The sequence below is a fragment of the Myotis yumanensis genome, unplaced genomic scaffold (genome assembly GCF_028538775.1).
Source record: "Myotis yumanensis isolate MYYU_CA2020_CCGP unplaced genomic scaffold, mMyoYum1.0.hap1 SCAF_8, whole genome shotgun sequence".
Taxonomy (NCBI): domain Eukaryota; kingdom Metazoa; phylum Chordata; class Mammalia; order Chiroptera; family Vespertilionidae; genus Myotis; species Myotis yumanensis.
The window spans coordinates 31,517,689-31,542,294 of record NW_027223759.1 but is presented as its reverse complement, the minus strand read 5'-3'; the positions used below and the strand labels follow the sequence as shown (position 1 = coordinate 31,542,294).

Genomic DNA, 24,606 nt, shown 5'->3' with positions numbered 1-24,606 from the left:
TATCATGTACAAACAGAACATTCAGACTCCCCGTGCAATACTTTTACACACTATTCTCCAAGTTGGTTTCTTTTAAATTTTCTGTCACTACTCCAAACGTAAGGTTACTTCAAAACAACTTACAATACACTTTTATTTGCTCTACCATTTGGGGATTGCCAATTTGTTATGTCTAGCATTGACATATACAGCAATATACAGGCATAAAGGGAAACAAATAAACAAAGGTAACACTAAATTTTTAATCCAAGGAGGCGATTAGAGCATGATGTGCGACTTTCCAGTGAAAGGAGTAAGGTCAGATTTCTGCAGGGAGAGCTGAAGTGGACAGCTAATTGAAGACACCAGGCATAGTTTTCAGTCTTTTATGAAAGTCATTATTAACCAAACTGTAGCTTCTAGTCCTGAGCACCAAACAGCTTTTAATCAATAACTCTATTTTCCTATCCCTTAAAATTATGGACTAAAATAGAGTGTAAATATCTGGGTTCTAAATACCTTAGCATTCTCAAAAGCATGATTATTGCCCAGCCAGAGTGGTTCAATTGGTTGAGTGTTGTCCCATGCACTGAAAGATTGCCAGTTTGATTCCCATCAGGGCACATACCTGGGTAGCAGTTTTGATCCCCACTCAGGGAGTGTACAGAAGGCAACCGGTCAATGTTTCTCTCTCACGTCAATGTCTGTCTCTGTCTCTCTGTCTCCCCCTTCCTCTCTCTAAGCATGTCCTCAAATGAAGATTAAAAAAGAAAAAAAGTCTGATTATTCTAAGAGAATCCCTTGGTCTCCTAGGCAATAAAATTATGCATTCAAGTTGTGAGACATCTTATGGTTCTTAAAAATAAAATACAAACCAGACTTAAAACATTTAATAAAAATAATACGTGAACATGGATGAAAACAAACAAAATGCCCCAAAGCCGCTGCCGCCGCCGCCACCACCACCACCACCCCCTCACCACCCCCCACCCCAAAACAATGGCTTCTTAGCAGAAATCTCTACAATTGGAGCTTATAGGATAAGGGTATAAACAGTTACAACTGCCATTGATATTACCAAACAGCTAGCCAAATGAATAGCCTTAACACTACTGAACAGCATGAATCAATTCGTAACAATTTTGGCCAATGTGATAGGTAGTAGGGGCATTTCTCTCAAAATGCGCCAGTCCTGAGGTGTGGGAGGAGTGCAGAGGGAAACTAAGAGAGAAAGATGGTGGACCAGGTAAGCAAAATTGAGCACAAACAAATGCTTTTTCTCCATAAGAAATGACCCACTTGGAAGGTGCTATCAAGATCAAATAAGGTATTAGATCTCAAACCTGGTAGCATCACATGGGAGGTCCTGTAAAAATGTAGATGCCCTGGCCCCACATTTGATGAACCAGAAGAGCCAAAGGTCAGGCCAGAGAATCTGCATACTTTTGCAATTAGATAATAGCCAGTAACCACTGATGTCTGAAATGCTACCCTGCACTGAAAGGTCACACATTAGATTCCCGATCAGGGCACATGCCTGGGCTGTGGGTTCAATCCCTGGCCAGGGTGCATATGGGAGGCAACTGATTGATGTTTCTCTTTTTCTCCCTCTCCCTTCCTCTCTCCCTAAAATCAGTAACAACATATTTTAAAAAAATAAAATCCCAGTGGATGTGTCACCCCATAGTACCCTGGAACCAGCCCCACACCCCCTTCCCCTCCTCTTATGCAGAACCTAGGCCAGTGATGGCGAACCTATGACACGCGTGTCAGAGGTGACACACGAACTCATTTTTTTGGTTGATTTTTCTTTGTTAAATGGCATTTAAATATATAAAATAAATATCAAAAATATAAATCTTTGTTTTACTATGGTTGCAAATATAAAAAAATTTCTATATGTGACACGGTACCAGAGTTAAGTTAGGGTTTTTCAAAATGCTGACATGCCGAGCTCAAAAGGTTCGCCATCACTGACCTAGGCCCACACCAGGAAGAGAAACACAACCTCCTGAAATGACCTATTTCCCTTTCAGGCACCTCTGAGATCCTTCCCACTGCTGTGCCAAAATATACTTCAGTGTACTTTTTGCTCGTGATTCACAGGTCTGCTCTCTGGAGTAAAGCAGAACAAATCTAAATTTTCACATGACAGACAAATGTCTGCAGATAACTATCATTTTCCTTAAATCTTATCTGTACATAGGAAATAATATCCCATCACTCCATCAACATTGCCTTAGGACATTTTCCAGTTCAACCAACATCCTGTACAGCCCACTCAGAACTGCATTTTACTAATCATGCTTTTCAGAACAATTCTCTTCCAAATCAGCAGTAAATAGTAGGGAATTGGGCATACCCCTGAATGCCTACTATCCTTTGTCAATTTGTTTTATTTACTTTTTTTCTGCCCTGACATTGCTATCTTATTTTCAACACTATTTTTTATTTTAAAAAAGATTGTGTTCCACATCCAGTATGATAGCACGAGGAGCTCTGTAGACCCAATTCTTTAGCAAAACTGGTGGAAAGTATTTTTTTAAAATAACTTAAAGATTTTGGGAATGCTCCCAAGGGAATACAGCAAATGAAACATTTCAAGAAAAGCTGCTAAAACTTGGTTAAAAACAGTCTGTGGTACTTATACCAATACCCCTCTCTCCCAACCCCCAGCTCCGTCAGACAGAAACTCCACTCCAATGAGTGGAGCCAGGGACACAGGCCTCCCTTTCCCCCTCAGCTGCCAGTCCATTGGCTGGCTTCCTGGAAAGCACATCGGCACTTCTCATCCTAACTCCAGCTACCTGATGCAAAGGCGGTTATAGGCCAATACAGCTGAGAGGTGGGGGCTCCCTCCTCATGCTTATCCCTCCTGGTAAAATGAAAACTACTAAGACTACTAGGGCTCTGATTGCCACTGCCCTTACTGGAAAGGCCACCATGCCACCAGGAAAGGCAAGCTAAAAAGACCTAAAGCAATGGTGTCACTCAGAGAAAAGCACCCCATTGTTCCCAGCCCCAGAGCTGTGACTCAGAGATTTTGCTTGGGAGTGAAGGTGGGAGGAACAGACTGGAATATGGAGAGCTCCAGGCCTCTTCCCAAAGGAACTGACTTCATTTGCAACAGCATGGAGAATGAGGAGTTTGAGCCAGGAACGCTTTCAAAAAAACAGTGAAGGACGAGGAGAAAGGCAACTGGGAGGAAATGGGCAGATTTACTGGAGATAGAGACTGAACTGTCTACCACTACTTGGTCTCAGAGAACCAATGTAAGAGTTGAAGGAAGTTATCCTGGGGTCAGAACTAACTTCAAATATTGACCTCAGGAAGCAGCTCTTCAAAGAAGCCAGAATTTGATCGGATCAGTATGGATCAAGAAGAAGCAACTTGTGCCCCAGGGCACTTTTGAGAACAATAGAGCAATCCAGCTGGCAACTAGTGGAGCTTAGCAGCTGGATGTGGAAAAAGAAAATCAAAGAAAGGCCTGTTCAAATCAGTATTATCCCAGAGTGATTCTGGGCACACCCAGGGCTGTGCCCTAGAAGAGCATCAGCAGAGGCTTCACACAGTTGGGGAGAGTGGGACTTTACTAACTATTCTAGCCAGTCACAAAACAGTAATGCCTAAGGCCACTTGTCTCTCACCATACTGTATTCTAATTTCCTGTTTATGTGTCTATCCTGTAAGCCCCTTGAAGACAGGGGACATTGAGCCTTATTACTAACTACAGACTCTATGTGAAGTTGTGCAGACCCTGCCATAAAGCTGCTTGCCCCTTCCCAATCACTCCAGCTTCATCAACAGTTCCACTGCTTTCCCAGTCACTGAAGCTTACTAACTAGCAGCCACCCCAGCTTTGTCCCTCAGACCTAGACAGTCACTAAGTCTTGCTGATTGCTATTAATACAAGACTGTCCTGCCAGCCCTTTCTATTCATTCTCACTACCACCATCATATTCTCTTTACTGGTCTCTCGGTTTTCTCTTTCTACAACTTCAAATAATGCTTTGAATACTCATAAAATAACACTTTGCATACATAACTTCAAGTCAGCTGCCTTTCAAGCTCTGTATGACAGTTCCTATTTACACATCCAAATGTTTTTATCTTGAGGGGAGGTATCTTCTCTTATTCACCTTTACCTCAGCAGTACTTTACTGCTACAGTAGATACTCCAATGAGCTGCATTAAATTTATGAAACACATGCCCTGGCCAGGTGGCTCAGTTGATCGGAGGGAGCATTGCCTGGAGCACCAAAAGGTGGCAGGTTCAATTCCCTGTCTGGGTATGTATTGGAGGCAACTGATTGATGTCTCTCTCCCCCTCTCTAAAATCAATTTTTAAAAATTAAAAAATTATGAACCAGAGATTTATTTCATTTTGCCTGTATCACTGCTAATGTCCTATCCTCTTTTATTTATTCTTCTCTTGTTTAAAGGCCTACACAAAGTACATGCATCATATTATGTTTTATTGATCAAAAAACCATTGCAGTAAATTTAACATTGAAGAAAGCACACTATTTTACTGCCAGCATCTACCTAAGATGTTAGCAAGTAACACCTCAGGACTGGTGCCCAGGCTTTACCTTCATCTGTGCCAGCTGCTGCTGTTGCTGCTGCTGCTGCAGCCTCCGCAGAGCCTCCTGCTGCTGCTGCCGCTGGCGCATCAACTCCTTGTGCCGCTGGAGCTCCAGCTCTTTCCTCTTCCGCTCTTCCTCCTCCTGCCGCAGTCTGGCTGCCTCCTCTTCCATTCGCAGCCGGTTCTCCTCTAATCGACGCTGGGCTTCTTCTTCTTCTCGGGCCCATTTTGCAGCCTCCTCTTCCTTCCCAGGAAAAAGAAAAGAAAATTTAATTGTGTGGTGTGGTTTTTTAAAATCTGAATCACTTCTGAAGTGACAGAGAAAGGCAGAAACTTTATTTATGATGATATAAGGTAGAGTTAAATACTCTTTTAAAATATATTTAAAGTAGCCACAAAGGCCTAGCATGCTTACAGAATACATTTTCATTGGCTTGCCAGTTCTACATAAAAGGAATGTCACTTTGAATATTTGTGATAAGTACTGATCTCTAAGTGATCACTGCCAGCTGCAGGGAAGTCTCCTGGAAACTGTTCCAACATTGAGGCGAACTGCTGCCAGGACCTTGCAGGGATGTTGATGACCAAGAAAGTCTCAGCCAGGGCTGGAACCAGAGCAACTTCACAAGAACACTTCATTTAGTCCCTGGCTCTCACCCATTGTGGCCCACAGGTTCCTTGGAAGAACTCTCCTCAACCCACCCTCTACCCCTCTGGCTGCTGGTAATGGCAGAATAACATGGTTGGACTAGAATTAGATAGTGCTAATTGTTGCAGAATCTTGGGACTTTATTAAGCAGCACTGAATTTGTGCACTTTCAAAGAATGAATTGAGGCACACCCTCAGGCAAAAGTTGTCAACTTGCAGATCTCACTTTTGGTTTTTAAAGAGTATGTCTTTGGATTTCTTCACTGGTGGTCTATTTTTTTATGTTTTGCTTCTCTGATATTCAGCTAAGCTTTTATAATTACATGTGGGACAGTTATTACAAAAATAGGAAGAGCCAGTTAGGTCTCTTTTGGCAATTTTCAGCAACCTGAAAAAGACAGGCTATCTGAACACTTTCTTCATCACTAATTCCCAGCTCCAAGTAGCAATGAGAAGAGTAAACCATCTGGTTACCTGCTTGCGTAACAATTCTTCCTGCTTCCGCCTTTCTTCCTCTTCTCTTCTCCTCTCCTCCAGCCTCCTAAGAGCTTCTTCCTGCTGTTGCCTTTCCTCCTCTTCTCGCTGTCGCCTTAATGCAATCTCTTGCTCCCTCTGGCGTCGCAGGGCCTCTTCCTATAGTAACAAAAAAGTGTGTGTGTGTGTGTGTGTGTGTGTGTGTGTGTGTGTGTGTGTGAGAGAGAGAGAGAGAGAGAGAGAGAGAGAGAGAAACTATGGGTCTCAATTAATATATGACACATCATAATTTGAAAAGGAATAGGCTATGTGCCGCAAAGACTCCGTTAATAGCAAACATAAAAAGTACACAGAGTAGTCCAAGCATAGTGGCTCAGTGGGTGAATGTCGACCTATGGACCAGGAGGTCACGGTTCGATTCCCAATCAGGGCACATATCTGGGGCATGCAGGAGGCAGCTAATCAATAATTCTCTGTCATCATTGATGTTTCTCTCTCTCCCTTTCCCTTCCTCTCTGAAATAAAAAATATATATTTTTTAAAAGTATGCAGAATAAACAGTATATATGTAAGTTCAGAAGAAGATACATTAAGAGTTAAAATAATTTGTGCCCTGACCTGGTGGTTCAGTTGATTGGAGCATTGTCCCATGCACCAAAAGGGTTGTTGGTTCAATTCCCAGTTAAAGGGACATACCTAAGTTGCAGGTTCAATCCCCATTCCGGGTGCGTATGGGGAGGCAACTAATCATTGTTTCTCTCTTGTCTTCTCTTGTCTTGTCTCTCTGTCTCTCCCCCCGCCCCTCGCCCCCCCTTATCTCTCTCAAATCATTAAAAACATCCTCGGGAGAGGATTAAAAAGTTAAAATAATTTGTATTTAGAATATAAATGGCATTACACTGTGAAGTCTACCTTGGTTTCCACATTAGGTATATTTACCGATTACCCCTAGAAAGAAAGGGCCTATTAGGACATGGCCTTAGTTTTCTCCATTGGGACCATCAGCTCCAATTTTTTAATCAGCTCAGAACCTAAGGTATAGACAGATCAAATCAACACAGCTACCAAAAATGCTTGGTGAGGTAGGAATAAGTTCTCCAGTCAGCAGTACTGAGTAAAGTTATGTGTCCCAGAACAAAATAAGTATATAGAAAAGGGTCCCGTTGTTAAGTAATTTAGGAAATACTGAGCATCACAGAATTAAACAGATTTCCTTACTGCAATATTTCTTAGAGCCCTTACATGCTAATGCAGTAGTTCTAATCTAATCTCAGCATAGACTCTTTTGTTTTTCACAGAGTACCTCCTTGTGGCCAACAAGAAGTAGGAAATATGAGGTAAAATCTAGACTTTGGGGCTATTACAAAGAAGATTCTTTCCATTGGGATTTTTTAAAATCCCAGTAGAAAATAGGCCAAGCACATGAATAGAAAATTCTGCAACCTCTCCCTCCCAAATACAAATGACAAAAAATCATGAAAACTATTCAATGTCACTGGTTATAAATACTTAGGCAGAGACTTGGTTACTTCTGATATCTAACTGGTTTATAAAAACCCCAGGAAATATGCAAAAGAAATAAATTCTAAAGTTTTACTTGGACTGAGGACTATCCCTCCAGTGGGTGTTAGTGGACAAGACACTCTAAAAGGAAGTGAGTCTTCTAAGCTTCCAGTCCTGTTGTTGACCTTGGATAAACCATCTCTGTGAACTACAGTCTGTGAAATGATAGGAGTGAGCGAGCTACCCTGAAGGCCCGCCTTCGGCACTAGTCCTGTGGTCAGAGTTCTCCGAGAAAGGGTTACCTGCTTTCTTCGGGCAAGTTCTTCTTCTTCCCGCCTTTTTCTTTCTTCCTCCTGCTGCCTTCGGAGAATTTCCTCCTGCTGTCTCCGGAGTTCTTCTTGCCTCTTTCGCTCTTCCTCTTCCCGTTTTGCCCTCATTTCTGCCTCTCTTCTCTCCTGCTCTAGCTGTGATTACACAAGAGTAGTCTTAGACAGTTGACGCATGCAAAGGAACACCCGAACATCACTGACCAGTACAACTGGGAGAAGCTGAAACGCGCAGGCACCACCAGTCACTCAGTTACTTCCACTGCAACGGGGTGATGAAGGCAGTTCTGTAAGAGCTCTAAGATCTGATCTGTCTCAGTAATCAGAACAGTTTTAAGCTCTTCTAAATTAAGTGCACTCTCAGCCCACTTTTCCCTACCTCCTTGCTCCATACCACCTCTGCACCACATTTTCTGCATGTGGAAGAGAAGTAGCTAAGAGGAGAGTAACACAATTTTCTTGGGGAGTGGCCATTTCTTTGCTCATTCCACAAAAAGATTTTCTGATTGAAGATCTAACAAGGTAGCTCCAAAATTTCAAAAGCAATTTTGTAAAGCTACTGATGTAAAAATTATATAATTTTTTAAAATCTGAAGACGAACCACTTGACAAATTCTATCCTTCATAGTCCCTAAATACTAGTCAAATCTAGCAACCAGTTTCCAGTTCCATTGCCACAAGTATAGTTCCAGCTTTTATTTTCTCACCCACATTCCTAAGAGTCTCCTTATCTGGTTTCCCAGAATCCAGTTGTGCCCACATTCCCCAGCTCAACATCTAACCTTCCCCCCACACCACCCCCCCAAAAAATCACTCCCATTTAAACTAGTGGTTCCCAACATGAGGCACACGCCCCACAGGGGAGCAATTTGATTTTATCTGGGAATACTAAGAAATATATACTCAACTCGAGAGTGAGTTATTAAGTGAATTTTTTGCATTTCTTATGGTTCTGGGATCTCATATACAGTATATAAATACATATTGTGACATATTTATGCATTTCAGTTCTCTATTATGTTTTGAAACTTTATTTGCTACTTTTTCATATCACTTCGTATTATTTTTTTTAACAGTTTCTTAGTGATTTCTTCCTCAGTACTTCAACTCTCCTTTTGTTCTTTTTTCTCTTTGATGGATGTCATGTTCTTTGGAAGCTTGTTTAGACCAAGCTAATGGCCTTTTAGGCTTCCTCCACATGAATAGGAGTTCGCTTTCTGAATAAGAATTATATGTCCGGGGGGGGGGGGGGATCAGGATTTTAGAGATGCTTATGTGGGGCATGGCCAAAAAATGGTTGGGAACAACTGATTTAAACTATCCTTCACCCAGAAAATAAATCCTGACTAACAGCATGTACAAGGATGCTCACGACTGGCCTGCCTCTTCTTTAGTTTCCTCTCTCATCATTCATTCCTCAGACGCATCAAGGGTCCAGGCCAGACCAAAGTACTTAGCTGTTTCCTTAGCCAGTATGTTTTTCTGCATTTCTGAGCCTTTACAGGGTTGTTTCCTTCAATTCCAATTTAAATGTTTCCTCCTCCTACTCTGTCAACCCAAAACCCTTTAATAGGGCCTACCATCCTTCAAGTGAAAATTAACTCAGGTATTAGTGTCCATTGAAAATGTTGCCCAATTTCTGATTCCCCACCTCTCCAACTAGGTAGCCGGCCCATAATGCTTTCTTGACCCGCTTGTCTGTGTCATCACCCCCCCCCCCCGCCCCCCCGCCCACTCCACACACACACACGACTGCAAGCTCCTGTATTTCATTACCTCAGGGGACAAGACTGTATCAAGTATAAAATAGGAACAAGTCTCTCAGAGGCATGAAAACCTGGAAATCATGACAGTGATACTAAGTGTTGATAGATCAAGCAAGCTACAGCTCAAGGGTCTAATAGCCAAGTAGTGGATATTTTCTTAAGGTCTTAGTATTTGTAACAAGTGTATCTAACATGAATCATGAAATTAAAATATACAGATGACCATAATCATTAATGTGTCAACCAACCAATAATTTTTAATTGAATTGATTTTAACTTATAATTTTAATTCTGTTCAAGGTCTTTGGGGGTATATATATTCAAAGAATATGAATGTGCTTATACCAGCTAAGTAGCAGTAAACTAGAAGGGAAAAAATATATAGCTAGCTAAAGATACAGACATCAGTAAACAAATGCCTGTGTCCCACAACTGGAAAGGATGCACAACTGTGGAAGAATGAGTTCAGACCTTTGCAGCTTTGGCCTTCTCCATCTGTTGAAGCTGTTCAAGGGCAGGTCCTGGAGTCGTCGTATCAAGGGGAAGATCCCATACACTACTACCTTCCCAAACTATAAGACAACAAGGAAAAAAAGTGAGGATGTCAGGGCTTACATGCACAGTCACATATCCAGGAGCATAACAAAAAAGGCTACCCCCTGTCCCTGAATGAGCTCCATCGTATACTATATCTGTTCTGCTTCGAAGTCAACTGAATTGCCAGTGGGCTCCAGTTTATATCAATAACCGTCAACACATCTAGAGGTACCAGGCATTCGTCCTCAAAAAACCCTGTAAGGTATCTGTTCACTCCCCCATTTTTACAGATGAACAAGTTAAGGGCCAGAGGTAGTTCTGTAACATCTGCAAGAATACAGGACAAGCACGTGGCCATGCTAGGACTGAAATCCCACTCTGAATCAGATCCCAAAGCCCACCATATTTCTAATAGCCACACCACCTCTTACTGCATGCACTAAGTGGAGAATGGGGTTAAGAAGGGCAAAGCTGTGGAACTAGAGAAAACTAAGTGGCTGTACAATACTGTGAATGCATTAATTATTCATTTAAAAACAGTTAATTTTATGTTATATGATTTCAGTTCAATAAAAGAGAGAAAAAAGAAAAAGGTATAGCTGGAGCTGGGCAAGCCTCTGGAAAGGCTAGGCAAGTCTCACAAACACTGGGTCTTGCTGACTGACCTGAGAGAGTCAGATGTGAAAGTAAATAAACAGGAGAAGGTTCCTGAGTTTGTTTTCCTATTGTCAGCAACGTTTGCTGGCACCACTTTTCAGCATTCTCTAATCCCTACATTCCTATTATAGTCTATTTATAGACTATAAATTATTGTCTATATAAAATGGAGTATTTGTAAAGGACCTTGACTGCATCATATTCAAAGAAAGAAGTTGTTTAATAAGGTACTTACAACAGTTTCCCCAAAACTGGAGAGCATTTTAACATCCTAACTATAAATGGCTTCCAAGAAAAAATAAGGTACATATAGCCTGGGAAGGTGATGAAGAAGAGGGAGGATAATCAGTCCTTCTGCCACAATCCTCAGGGTCAATGTTAGTCAGAGAACTATGGCCTGAATAGCTCAATGGCTCTAAGAAAAATCCATCAATGCCCATGTTCCTGAGAATTTTCAACATAGACTATAACCTCTTGTAAGGACTACCCACTTCTGCAGAAATCAGAGCTTAAGAAACAGAAGTACTCCACCAATGGCAACTTTTAAAAAATCCCAGCCCCCAAAATGTTCTAATTTACTGCAAAGGAAAAAAAAAAGAGAGAATGAGGTTAAGATGTTCACTTCAAAGCAGGCTTTTCTCTTCTCCAAATTTCTGGGTACCTGTAGGCTGTGAAGCTGTTGGCTGAAGCTCCCAGATAGACCCAGTGTCTGGCACTGACACAGATCTAGTTACTGAGGAAATGACACTCTGATCAGATATTCTGCAAAAGGGAAATAAAAAGAACTTGTTCTTGTCATTTTGCCAAAATAAGGAGGGACGTCTATAATATTTGTAGATTTTCCAGGTTATTTGGCCAGAAAACTCCATTGTTTTAACTAAATGGTAACACTACCACAGCATCTGGGACACAGGGAAGAATAATCACTCCCTGGACTACTAAGGTCTTAGCAAACACTGATTTCCAAATAATGGATATACCTACTATCTTCAAAATCCACAACATCTCAATAAACAGAGGCATGTTATAATGGAAAAACACACACTAAAAAACCCCATAGACTCTAAGTCAAAAGGTCTGTATTTTTGTTCTGTCTCTGAAGTTTTCTGTGTATTATGTCAACCAAGACCTCTAGCTTCTCAGAGTCCCAGTTTGCCCATCTGTAAAATGGACACCTTAGCACTTAACAGGATGGGTTACGGCTCAAAAGAGAAGTGTGGCCGAAACCGGTTTGGCTCAGTGGGTAGAGCGTCGGCCTGCAGACTGAAAGGTCCCGGGTTCGATTCCGGTCAAGGGCATGTACCTTGGTTGCGGGCACATCCCCAGTAGGAGATGTGCAGTAGGCAGCTGATCGATGTTTCTCTCTCATCGATGTTTCTAACTCTCTATCTCTCTCCCTTCCTCTCTGTAAAAAATCAATAAAATATATTTTAAAAAAAAAGAGAGAGAAGTGTAAAAGGCTCTAATTAAACTGGACAGTAAGGTTTTAAAGAGCAGTGACAGCTCTTTGCAGAAGATAAAATAAATATTACCCTGAATGATAACCAGAAATTAAACATAATTTCCTTTTCCTTTGACCGACCTTAATAACATTTGGGTTCTGGAAAATGATAACCCTGTGTGACATTGTTAATATCTTGAGATAGCTAGTACAGGTAAAAATGAGATTAAGCTTTTAGACTACAACTTTTTTGATTGCTGGTTCCATAAGACTACATTGCTTCTCAAGTGTTATCCTCTGGTTATCATTTCCAATTTATTCTCTGGATTGACCAAGTAAATGCTTTACCTCCAGCCTAATTATTTTTAAAAACCATGTTCTATTTAACACACAACACCACACACTTTTCTGTGGCGTGTACATTTTTTATACCTGAGTTCACACATACCCATATTTCCTTTCTTCTCTTTACCTGATACACACATACACACACACACACCCAGGGACACGTTATGGAATGACCACCAACCTCATCTTCAGAGCCTGGAACTGTTGGAGAAGAAGTGCCAACTGTTGCTGCTGCTGGGAAGAGAGGGCTGCTTTCTGCTGTTGAGTCAAAACCTGTGCATACTGTTGTCTTTAAAAAGTAGAAAAAGTGTAACCTGTCTATCCATATTTAGTTCACTTTACTGAGACAATGAAAGACATGGTTCAATCTATCCCTCCCCCAAAACCATCAGAAACAGCTAACAAATATCTATAATAATAAAAGCGTAATATGCTAATGCTAATTAGACCGGACGATCTTCTGGAGGGAAGTCTGGGTCCCGGGTGCCTGCCAGTGGCTGGAGGAAAGCCTGGCTCCTGGATGCCAGAGGGAAGCCGGTGCCGGCAGCCAGGGAAAGGAAGGCCTACTTTTGCATGAATTTCATGCATCGGGCCTGTAAGTATTTTATAATTCTTCATGAGAACAATAGTCACACAGAAAACTCTATACTTCATTCTAGAAAGAACTGAACTTACAGATAACATGCTTTTGAAAGGGGGGGAATAATGAATATAAAAAACTGACAAATTCCTTCAAGATGAAGAAATTTGCCAGTTTTTTAATACTTTAATAGTCTTATACCAGAAAACAAGTTAAAAATAAAACAAAATCAAATAGCTATTTCCACATGAAACACCCTTTGCAAAAATAAAATCACTTGTATAAAAATTCTCAAATTTGTTTCAATTGGGAAAATTTTAGGTAAAATTATTTTCCACTAGATCAGAGGTAGACAAATTTTTCAGTAAAGCGTCAGACAGTAAATATTTCTGGCTTGCAGACCATACGCAATTACTCAATGCTGCCATCTTTGTTCAAAAGCAGACATAGGACAATATACACACAAATTGGTGTGGCCGTGTGTCCATAGAACTCTGCTGATAAAACAGGTAGCAGGCTGCCAACCTCTGCACAGATGACAGGCAATCTTAGCTCTTCTACAAAAGCAACACACAAGCTAAGTGATTCTGCCATCAGTCCACACCACTTCTAACAGTATAAACTTTTACTTCTTTTCTGTCCTCTGGTCTATGTTTTTTCTCTGTAGCATTCAAAGTCGAGCTATTTAAGAGGCACTTAGTTCTTAAATGCTTGTTGATTATTGCTTTTGGAGCTAATGAGCTTGCAAAATTACAATACTGTGTTATCTTCTACAAACTTCTGGTATTTAAGAAGACAAAACTTAGTGGTAACATGCCACTAGGTGGGTGACTGAAATATCCTAAAACTTTTAGTTTTATGCTGTAAAAGGTGGGACTTGTGAGCAGATGATATCAAAGGCCTTTTTGGTGCTACAGTACACCCTCTCCAGTACTGCTCTTACTGTATTAAGAACTGCTGGTACTGAAGGTGATGCATCTGATATAAGGCTGTGAGTTCCTGCTGCCTGGTCAGTCGCTCCTGGTCCAACTCTCCCTGAGAGTAAAGAAATGGGGGAAGAAATGCCATTGAATAAATTGCAAAGAACCTAAAAGCCATTTAACACATATATCTAAAAGCAAAATGAATCCCAGGTCTTCACTTCCCACTCCACCTTTACACCCAAAATGCATAACTATAAAAACCTCAGGCATTTGTAAAAACTAAACAGTTCCATCTAGTGGAAGAAAGTGGTGTCTGCACTATAAGAGACTAGAAACTTGGTGCACAAATTCGTGCACACTGAAAGGAAATATTTTAGAGGAGGGCTCCGGGGCGTGTCCAGCCCATCTTGCCCAGTCCGTGGGAGCGTCTGCCCCTGGTGGTCAGTATGTGTCAGAGTGACTGGTCAAACGATCGGACACTTAGCATATTGGACTTTTATTAGATAGGATTCCCTAAGGTGTGGGAAAGGGTCCTTATTTCAGATGCTGTTTGCCCTCCCCTCCTGGCCTTGAAGCTGAATGTTGTACTGTACTCCAGTTATTACTATAACTAAAAAATGTATAATTCTCCTAATATTAAAAGTGATTTATAAATTTGTTAGATCAGGAATTATAGAAATGGGACAAACAGAAAAGTGAAGTTATCTAAAGGATAAAGGAAATGGCACATAATACTGGGAGCCAATATGTAAGTATGTCTTAAGAAAATAAAAAAATTTTTTTTACTATTTTTTATTGACTTTAGAGAGGAAGGGAGAGGGAGAGAGAGAGATAGTAACATCAATGCTAAGAGAGAATCACTGATCGGCTGCCACCTGCATGACCCCTACTGGGGATCAAGCCAGCAACCCGGGCATGTGCCCTGACTGGGAATTGAACCATGACCTCCTGGTTCATAGGTTGATGCTCAACAATCTGAACCACACCAGCTGGGAGATAATGAGAAATTTTAAGTTAAACACAGTATAAAAGAGCTCTGAAAAGTAAAACTCCTTACCCCAAAATTAGGTTTTTCTACTGCTATTAATACATCCTAAGTTTTACAAAAACAAGCTATAGTAAAACCCTGGTTTTTTTAGCTTATATTTCAAATAACATGGTCTGAAATTTAAATTTGAAAAGCTCAAAGTGAGAAAAATAAGGAAAATATAAGGTAACAGAAATACAGTAGTCCCCCTTATCCATAGTTTCACTTCCTGCAGTTTCAGTTACCTGTGGTCAACCATGGACCAAAAAATAGTAAATAAAAAATCCCAGAAATAACTTATAAGTTTTAAACTGTGCGCTACTTAAAGTAGCTATTTAAGTAGTATGCTGAAATCTCGAGCCATTCCCCACTATCCCCCACAGGACACGACTCATCCCTCTGTCCGGCATGCCCACAAGGCAGATGCTACCCTCCAAGTTAAGTCACTTAGTAGCTGTCATGCTTATCAGATCGGTTGGGAGGTACGGGGAGAGGGGTGCCACATTCACATCACTTTTATTACAGTACTAGAGGCCCGGTGCACAAAAATTTGTGCACTGGGGGGGCGGGGGGGGGGGGTCCCCCAGCCTGGCCTGTGCCCTCTCGCAGTCTGGGACCCCTTGGGAGATAACGACCTGCTGGCTTAGGCCTGCTCCCGGGTGGCAGAGGGCAGGCCCAATCCCTAGGTGCAGCCCCTGGTCAGGCTCAGAGGAGGGCCGATTGGGGAGTTGGGGCGCCGCCCCCTGTCATGCAGGGCGGATCGGGAGGTTGCAATGCCACCCTCAGTCACACTCAGGGTAGGGCCGATTGGGGGTTGGGGCACTGCCCCCTGTCACACTCAAGGCAGGGTCGATGGGGAGGTTGCGGCGCCACCCCGTCACGCACAGAGCAGGGCCCATCAGGGGGGTTGGGGTTCTGTACCCTGTCACACACAGAGCAGGGTCGATCAGGGGGTTGGGGAGCTCCCTCCTGTCACGCACAGAGCAGGGCCCATCAGGGGGTTTGAGGAGCTCCCCCCTGTCACACACAGAGCAGGGCGGATCAGGGGATTGGGGCGCTGCACCCTGTCACACTCAGGGCAGGGCCAATGGGGAGGTTATGGCTCTACCCTGTCACACACAGAGCAAGGCCCGTGGAGGGGGGTTGGGGCACCACCCTCTATCACCCACAGAGCAGGGCCGATCAGGGGGTTGGGGCGCCGCCACTGTCACACTCAGGGCAGAGCCGATGGAGAGGTTATGGCTCTACCCTGTCACACACAGAGCAGGGCCGATCAGGGGGTTGGTGCACCGCACCCTGTCAAACACAGAGCCGCAGGGCGATCAGGGGATTGGGGAGCTCCCCTCTATCAGGCACAGAGCAGGGCTGATCAGGGGGTTGGGGCACCTTCCCCTATCACAAACAGAGCAGGGCGGATAGGGAGGTTGTGGCCCCGCCCCCTGTCACTCACAGAGCTGCAGGGCGATCAGGGGGTTTGGACACTGCCCCCTGTCACGCTGATCCCGGTGCCGGGAGGCATATTACCCTTTTACTATATAGGATAGAGGCCTGGTGCACGGGTGGGGGCCGGCTGGTTTGCCCTGAAGGGTGTCCTGGATCAGGGTGGGGGTCCCCACTGGGGTGCCTGGCCAGTCTGGGTGAGGGGCTGAGGGCCGTTTCCCAGCTGGCGGGTGACTAAAGCTCCCAACTGCTCCTTTTTTTCTTTTTTCTTTTTTTTTTATTCTGGGCCAGCTTTAGCTCTGAGGCCTCGGCTGCTGAAAGCCGGTTTCTGGCCTTTGTTTTTCCTTCTGTATTTGATACAATGAAGCGGTCCAGCTGGCTGAACCTGGCTGACTGACAGCCGGTTTCTGGGGTTTTGTTTAGCTTCTTATTTGCAACATAGTACATAGTTGCTTAGAGTTGCAGCTGAGAGGCCGGCAACTCAGGCAGGGAACGTTAGAGTCAGCCGTCACTGGAGCAAGCAAGCCTCCCTGTTCGTTTCAGTGCATGGCTGTCGGCCGCCATCTTGGCTGACAGTTAATTTGCATAAGGATATGCTGATTAGCCAATGGGAAGGGTAGCGGTCATACGCTAATTACCATGTTTCTCTTTTATTAGTGTAGATTCCTATATAATAAAAAGGCTAATATGCAAACAGACCAAATGGTGGAACCAGAACCAAACAACCAGTTGCTATGACGTGCGCTGACCACCAGGGGGCATGTGCAGAACATGGCGGGTATTGGCCAAGGCCAGATGGTGGAGCAGTTGAGCGGGGGCGCCAGACCAAGGCAGGAAGCCAGTCACTATCATCAGGGTGAGCCTCTGAAAATTCTTTGCTCCTGCACACCACGGTCCCACCCAGTGCTCACACCTACTTCCAGCACCAGAGCCACCACTCGCACCTGCTGCCCATTCCTGGCGCCAGTCCCCATCACTTGGCTCCATCAGTGGATGTGAGCAGCAGGTGCCAGCCCTGATAGCCCTTGAGGGCTTCTCCACCTCCCCCTGCTCCTAAGGGGTGATCAGGCAGCAGCTGCCGCTAGCACCCACTGATGGTGCCGGCCTCACTTGCACTGCTGCTGGAGCCAGCCCCAATCGCTCTGCACCATCAGTGCATGGGAGCAGTGGGAGCGGGGCTGCTGGTGGACAGGGGATGGGGGCCAAGGTGTGAGGGGCCGAGCAGGGGCACAGAGGATGGGCGGAAACCCACCCCTTGCCTACTGCAGCCTCACGACCCACAGTTCCTTTCAAGATGCACGAATTCGTGCACTGGGCCCCTAGTATTATTATAACTGATCTGTTTGATTACTGTTGTTAATCTCTTACTGTGCCCAATTTATAAATTAAGATTTATCATTGGTATGTACGTATAGGAAAAATAAACATAGTATATATAGGGTTTGGTATTTTCTGTGGTTTCAGGTATCCACTGAGGGTCTTGGAATGTTTCCCCTACAGATAAGGGGGGGAATACTATAAAAGTATAAGGGTGACACAGACTAAACTTAAGCAAATCATTAGTGAATAGTTTATATCTTTATAGTTTGCAGTAAAACATCTGATAATTTCTTGGGCTAGGGATCATCTAAAATTAAAGCTAGATAAAAACTACGCTAAGATCATCTAAAATTTTTATATGAAATATAGGTTTCAAGGTATATTCATCATAAAAGTGAACTCTCTTATCAGTGCAAAAGCAAGAGCTGACAGGAAGCAGAGATTCCCATGATTTTTCCCTTTAAGTGAGTCTGACTGAGGCTCAGCCCTATCACTGGAAGTCAGGAAATGGACTACAGAAAGTTTGCTAAGCTCCAAGTAATGATCTTTCAGCTCTGAAACACGCAAGATAAAAACTCATCCCAATTCAGAGAAGGAAAATAAAGCTCAAACTTGGTACATAAGTTAAATTTATACACAACAATACACTATAATTTTTCTTTGAATTTATAACAGAAATAATTTCCCTCACCCAGGAATATTTACTGCTCTTCAAACTATAGGTCTCAACCCATCAGTGGATTGTAAAATCAATGACTGGGTCAAGATTAACATTTGTATAAGAAGAAGAAAAGAAATAGAACAGAAGATATGTGCATGACAGAAATTTTTTGTGAAACGCACAGAGAAGAGATGTAACTTTTTTTACCTACAGGCCATGGTAAAAAATGTTTGACAGCCACTATTCTCACCTATGAATGCCCTTGATAAGAAGTTGTATCTTACCCCAAGAAATCTAAGGCATTTCTATACACCAATAGTGAACTTTCAGAAAGAGAGACTAAAAAAACAATCCCATTTACCATCGCACCAAAAAAATTAAGCTACCTAGGAATATACTTAACTAAAGAGGTGAAAGACCTCTACTCAGAAAACTACAGGACGTTGAAAAAAGAGATAGAGGATGACATAAACAGATGGAAGAAAATACCGTGTTCATGGATTGGTAGAATCAATATCATTAAAATATCCATACTACCCAAAGCAATCTATAAATTCAACGCACTTCCCATTAAAATACCAACGGCATATTTCACAGATCTAGAACGAACTCTCCAAAAATTCATCTGGAATATAAAAAGACCCCGAATAGCTACAGCGATCCTGAGAAAGAACAAAGTAGGTGGGATCTCAATACCAGATATCATGCTGTATTACAAAGCCACTGTTCTCAAAACTGCCTGGTACTGGCACAAGAACAGACATATAGATCAATGGAATAGAATAGAGAGCCCAGAAATCGGCCCGAACCAATATGCTCAATTAATATTTGACAAAGGAGGCAAGAACATACAATGGAGTCAAGATAGTCTCTTCAATAAATGGTGTTGGGAAAATTGGACAGATACATGCAAGAAAATGAAACTTGACCACCAACTTACACCATACGCAAAAATAAACTCAAAATGGATAAAGGACTTAAATGTACGACGAGAAACCATAAAAATTCTAGAAGAATCCAAAGGCAACAAAATCTCAGACATATGCCGAAGCAATTTCTTCTCTGATACAGCTCCTAGGGCAGTTGAAACTAAAGAGAAAATGAACAAATGGGACTACATCAAAATAAAAAGCTTCTGCACAGCAAAAGGAACCATCAACAAAACAACAAGAAAGCCCACTGCATGGGAAAACATATTTGCCAATGTCATATCTGATAAGGGCCTAATCCCCAAAATTTATAGGGAACTCATACAACTTAACAAAAGGAAGATAAACAATCCAATCAAAAAATGGGCAAAGGATCTAAATAGACACCTTTCAAAAGAGGACATTCAGAAAGCCAAGAGACATATGAAAACATTCTCAAAGTCAATAATCATCCAAGAGATGCAAATCAAAACAACAATGAGGTGCCATCTCACACCTGTCTGACTGGCTATCATCAACAAATCAACAAACGACAAGTCCTGGAGAGGATGTGGAGAAAAAGGAACACTCGTGCACTGCTGGTGGGAATGCAGACTGGTGCAGCCACTATGGAAGACAGTATGGAGTTTCCTCAAAAAATTAAAAATGGAACTTCCATTTGACCCTGTGATCCCACTTCTAGGAATATATCCCAAGAACCCAGAAACACCAATCAGAAAGGATATATGCACCCATATGTTCATAGCAGCACAATTCACCATACCTAAGATCTAGAAACAGCCTAAGTGCCCATCAGTAGATGAATGGATTAGAAAACTGTGGTACATCTACACGATGGAATACTATGCTGCTGTAAAAAAGAAGGAACTCTTACCATTTGCAACGGCATGGATGGAACTGGAGAGCATTATGCTAAGTGAAATAAGCCAGTCAATGAAGGAAAAATACCACATGATCTCACTCATTCATGGATAATAAAGACCATTATAAACTTATGAACAAAAATAGATACAGAGGCAGAGCTGCCTCAAACAGACTGTCAAACTGCAGTGGGAAGGCCGGTGAGGGTAGGGGGGCAGAAGGCGGGGGGGGGCGGGGGGTGGATCAACTGAAGGACTTATATGCATGCATATAAGCATAAGACAATGTGGGGTAGGGGAGGCCAGGGGATTGTCAAGGGCGGGGGGGGGGGGGGGAGGCGGGGGGGGGGAGGAGACATATGTAATACCCTTTGTAATACTTTAAGCAATAAAAAAAATAAAATAAGTTGTATCTTATTCATCCTTAGCTCTTCAGAACCTACCACAAGGCCTGGTACAAGCCCTCAACCTAGAGTTAATGAATAAGTCAATAGTGTTTTTATTGTTGAAATCCGGTGTTCACAATGAGGTTTCTAACTATAGCTACTTTTGACTATGGCCAAGAACCAGACACTCCTATACTTGGAGAAGGAAAAGTACAGCACAGATCCAAAGCTCTCCAAGAGGAACTCTTTGGGGAAAGGGTCGGGAGCAGCTGAAAAGGAGTATTATTTCCCATTCAAAGGTTCTCCAGGACCACTATACAAGAGGGCTACATTATGATCCAGTTTTTAGTTACAATACCAGTAACTAATTTTTTTTTTAATCCTCACCCAAAGATATTTTTTCCATAGAGAAGCAAGTGCATCTGTATCTAATACATGTTCTGTGTGAGCTGTAAGGTACTTACCATATGAGAAGGGGGTGCAGGACCGGAAGAGAAGGGAACCCTTCCCCACATTTTCATGATATCACCAAGAGGTTGGAAGCTTTCATCACATGCTCTCTTCACCAATAAAGACATAGTAAAATAGCCCGCCTGAAACCATTCTGCCATCTCCTGATTATTGAAGGGACCTACAACACCAATTTAAAACAGAAGGACAATAAGAATCCTTTCAGGCTAAAGAGGAAAAAAATATTTTCTGTGTTTGATCCTCATCCAGAGGTAACAACTTGTTTCAGGTGGTACCTATCAAATAATTTTTAAGATAAATTTAATTCCTCTCCAAAGGTGGTGAGAGGCTTTTAATAAAATACAACAAAAAAGATTTCAAAATAAGCCTATGTCTACATATCACAAATTCTCAGAAGTGCTGAGATTTTAAAGAGCATATAGTCTCCATCTCACTCAATCTCTATAATTCATTTGTCAAAGAAGTATTTAATTAAACTGGAAAGAGTACTTATTAGACTCTGTGTCACTTAGTAATAGAGAATACAGATATGCAGGGCAGAACACACGCTTTTCTAAATTTTCATTTTCTGCCAGAGATTTAGCCATTAGGGAAATGCAAATTAAAAACTATGAGATATCATGACACACTTGTCAGAATGGCTATAGTTAAAAATAGCCACATCATGCGCTGGCTGGTATGGCTGAGGTGGTTGGGCGTCATACTGTATACCAAAAAGTTGCTGATTCGATTCCCAGTCAGGGCACATGCCCAGGTTTCGGGCTCGATCCCTGCTGGGGGGGGCATGCAGAAGGCAGCCAATCGATGTTTCGCTCTCACATAGATGTCTCTCTCTTTCTCCCTAGAAATCAATAAAAATATTTTAAAGTAAGTAAATGAAAATATTTTCTGTAAAGAAAATATGGGTCACTCATAGATTGCTGGTGGGAATATAAAATGGTACAGCCCTTCTGGAAACCAGTTTGGCAATTTTTTTAAAAAAAAGAACTAAACATATAATCACCATATAACCCAGCAAATGCACTAGTGAACATATTTTATCTCACAGGACTAAAACTTACATTCACATAAAAACCTATCATGAATGTTTTAATAGCTTTATTATAATAGCCAAAATCAGGAACAACCCAGATGCCATTCATGTTAAACTATGATAATGCAGGTCATAGAATACTAAATTAAAAGAAACAAACTACTGATATATGCAACAAACTGAATGAATCTCGAGAAAATTATATTGAGAAATGACAATGACAAAAGGTTAAATACTGTATGATTTCATTTATATAACGTTCTTGAAATGACAAAATATAGAAATGGCGAACTGATCAGTGGTTGCTAGGGGTTAAGGAGGAGGAGAAGGGGGTGTGGATGGGAGGGGGATGGGTATGGCTATAAAAGGGCAAAGAAGGGATCCTATTGTTGAGACAGAAACACTGAATCTTGACTATGTCACTGTCTTGGTTGTGACACTGTACTAGTTTTGCAAGAGGTTACCCTGGGGAAACCGAGTAAAAGGTATGTGGAATCTCCATTTTATTTCTTTCTTTTAAAAAAAATATATATTTTATTGATTTTTTACAGAGAGGAAGGGAGAGGGAGAGTTAGAAACATCGATCAGCTGCCTCTTGCACACCTCCTACTGGGGATGTGCCCGCAAACAAGGTACATGCCCTTGACCAGAACCAAACCTGCGACCTTTCAGTCCACGCTCTATCCACTGAGCCAAACCAGTTAGGGCTCCATTTTATTTCTTACAAGTGCATATGAAGCAACAATTATCTCTAAGTAAATTTTATTAAAACACACATCCATATGTATTTTAATTAAAACCCTGCTCTTACATACTTTACATTTTATAGATCATGAACAAGTATATACAGTGCCAGGTAGTGATAGATGCTATGAAGAAGAATGAAGCAGGTTAAGGGTCCTGAGAGTGGGAAAGGAGTTTTTACATTGGTCACTTGGTTAAACACTATCATGAAACTGACACTAATACAGTCAATAACCAATTTCAAGTTATTAGCAAAGATTTCAAAAGCAGAAATGAAGAATCAACAAATGTCCTTTACAGCATTCTCTCTGCATTCTAATTTTTATTTTTTTAAATATATTTTCATTAATTTCAGAGAGGAAGGGAGAGGGAGAGAGACACAGAAACCTACAACAGAGGTTCACTGATCGGCTGCTCCTGCATCATCCCTCCTGGGGATCCAGCCCACAACCTGGTGTGTGTCCTAACTGCAATTCGAACAGTGATCTCCTGATTCATAGGTCGACACTCAAACACTGAACCATACTGGCCAAGCTCTCCCCATTCTAATTTAATTTATGCATCATACAAATCTTTTAAGGAATTAGTTTATAACATGGCACTACTTCTCAGATATTTTTAATAGTTTTTTATCATTTATATCAACTTCACTTTAGTGAAATATTAAAGCAGTCTTCCAAAATTGCTCCAATTACCTTTTTATGGAAAGAAGACTGGAATATAGAGAAGGTAAGTAACTCACCTGCCTAATAAATCAGCTGGGATGCCAGAAATGAGGGGGGTCTTGCGCATTTTTTTTTACATCCCTATCAAATTAGCATGACATTCTGCCCTGTATTCAAATTATTTTCATTGGACTTCCCTTCCCCTCACTGAAATAGTAAAGTACTATGGGAGGAGCCTATAAAAATGCCTTCTATATATATAAAGAAAGCCTATAGCATGAAAATTAACATTAATCACCACCATCTTACAAAATCTGGAGGTAATGGCAGGCACTTCTGAATTAAAGTAGAACAAAACCACTTACCCTGAATTTCTCCCTGAGGATCTTTGTAATACCACTTCTGCATTGCTTCGTGCATTGATGGACCCGAGACACCCTTAGCTCTGTGCTCTTGCAGTTTTGATGCCAGTCTCTCATCATCTAGTGCACTGTCTTGGAGATAAGCCACCATCTTCTCAGCTTGCTAACAGAAAAACAAAAAATGGAAAGAAAAGATCCTAAATTAATACTTGCGCACATAAAAAATGCCTACCTTTTTTGGAGTACTTGATCTATGAAAGACATTATGCAAGGAACACAGCAGGCAATGACTTAATTTTTACAACAATGCCATGAAAACAGGTACTATCCCCCATTTCACAAAGGGCAAGTCTTATTCAGGGTCTCAAAATTATTAAGCAAGCCAAAGATTAGGAGCAGTTGATCAATGATTCTCTCTCATCCACAAACTGACAGGGATCAAAGCCGAGGCTTCTAATCAACACACTAATAATAATACTTTTTAAAATTTATAAGCTAGTGTTCAATCCTATATTGTATAAACTAAACCTGTAAATACATGCATGTTAACAGAACAAAAGGCTCCATTAGTACAATTACCAATAAAATCTTTTGCAGGTTTTACTAAGACACTGCCCCCTTTCTTATTTTCTTCAACATTGCTTGTCACCCCACCCTGGAGGAAAGAGAAATTCTTCTGCAGAAAGCAGGCTATTATTTACTCTGCATGTAAACAATGGTATTTACAATCTTAGGAAAATCTAGAAACATGATTAAGATAATATCCTACAAGTTTTACTATTTTCCCTGTTATACTTTAGGCAAAATATACAGAAGACACAGTACCCATCCACAGCTGCTTGTATTCACCATTTTTGGCATTCCATTAATTTCCATTAAAGAAAAAAGAAAAGCAAACAGCTAAAGGCAACCTCAGAAGAGCAAAAAATAACCTGACATA

The 24,606-nt window shown here is 41.7% G+C and overlaps 1 protein-coding gene across 8 annotated transcripts in view; it reads right to left on the bottom strand.

The window, feature by feature from the left end:
• Positions 1 to 24,606, bottom strand: part of GIGYF2 (GRB10 interacting GYF protein 2) — a 127,431-nt gene that overhangs the window by 18,185 nt on the left and 84,640 nt on the right. For all 8 annotated transcript variants that reach the window (XM_070422411.1, XM_070422409.1, XM_070422413.1 and 5 more), the window contains 9 exons: positions 23,670 to 23,829; positions 20,856 to 21,022; positions 13,789 to 13,880; positions 12,447 to 12,554; positions 11,138 to 11,238; positions 9,754 to 9,854; positions 7,493 to 7,654; positions 5,688 to 5,846; positions 4,572 to 4,808 (listed from right to left, as the gene is read on the bottom strand). In XM_070422411.1, the coding sequence (XP_070278512.1) occupies positions 4,572 to 4,808; positions 5,688 to 5,846; positions 7,493 to 7,654; positions 9,754 to 9,854; positions 11,138 to 11,238; positions 12,447 to 12,554; positions 13,789 to 13,880; positions 20,856 to 21,022; positions 23,670 to 23,829 (1,287 nt within the window). The remainder of the gene's footprint in view (positions 1 to 4,571; positions 4,809 to 5,687; positions 5,847 to 7,492; positions 7,655 to 9,753; positions 9,855 to 11,137; positions 11,239 to 12,446; positions 12,555 to 13,788; positions 13,881 to 20,855; positions 21,023 to 23,669; positions 23,830 to 24,606) is intronic.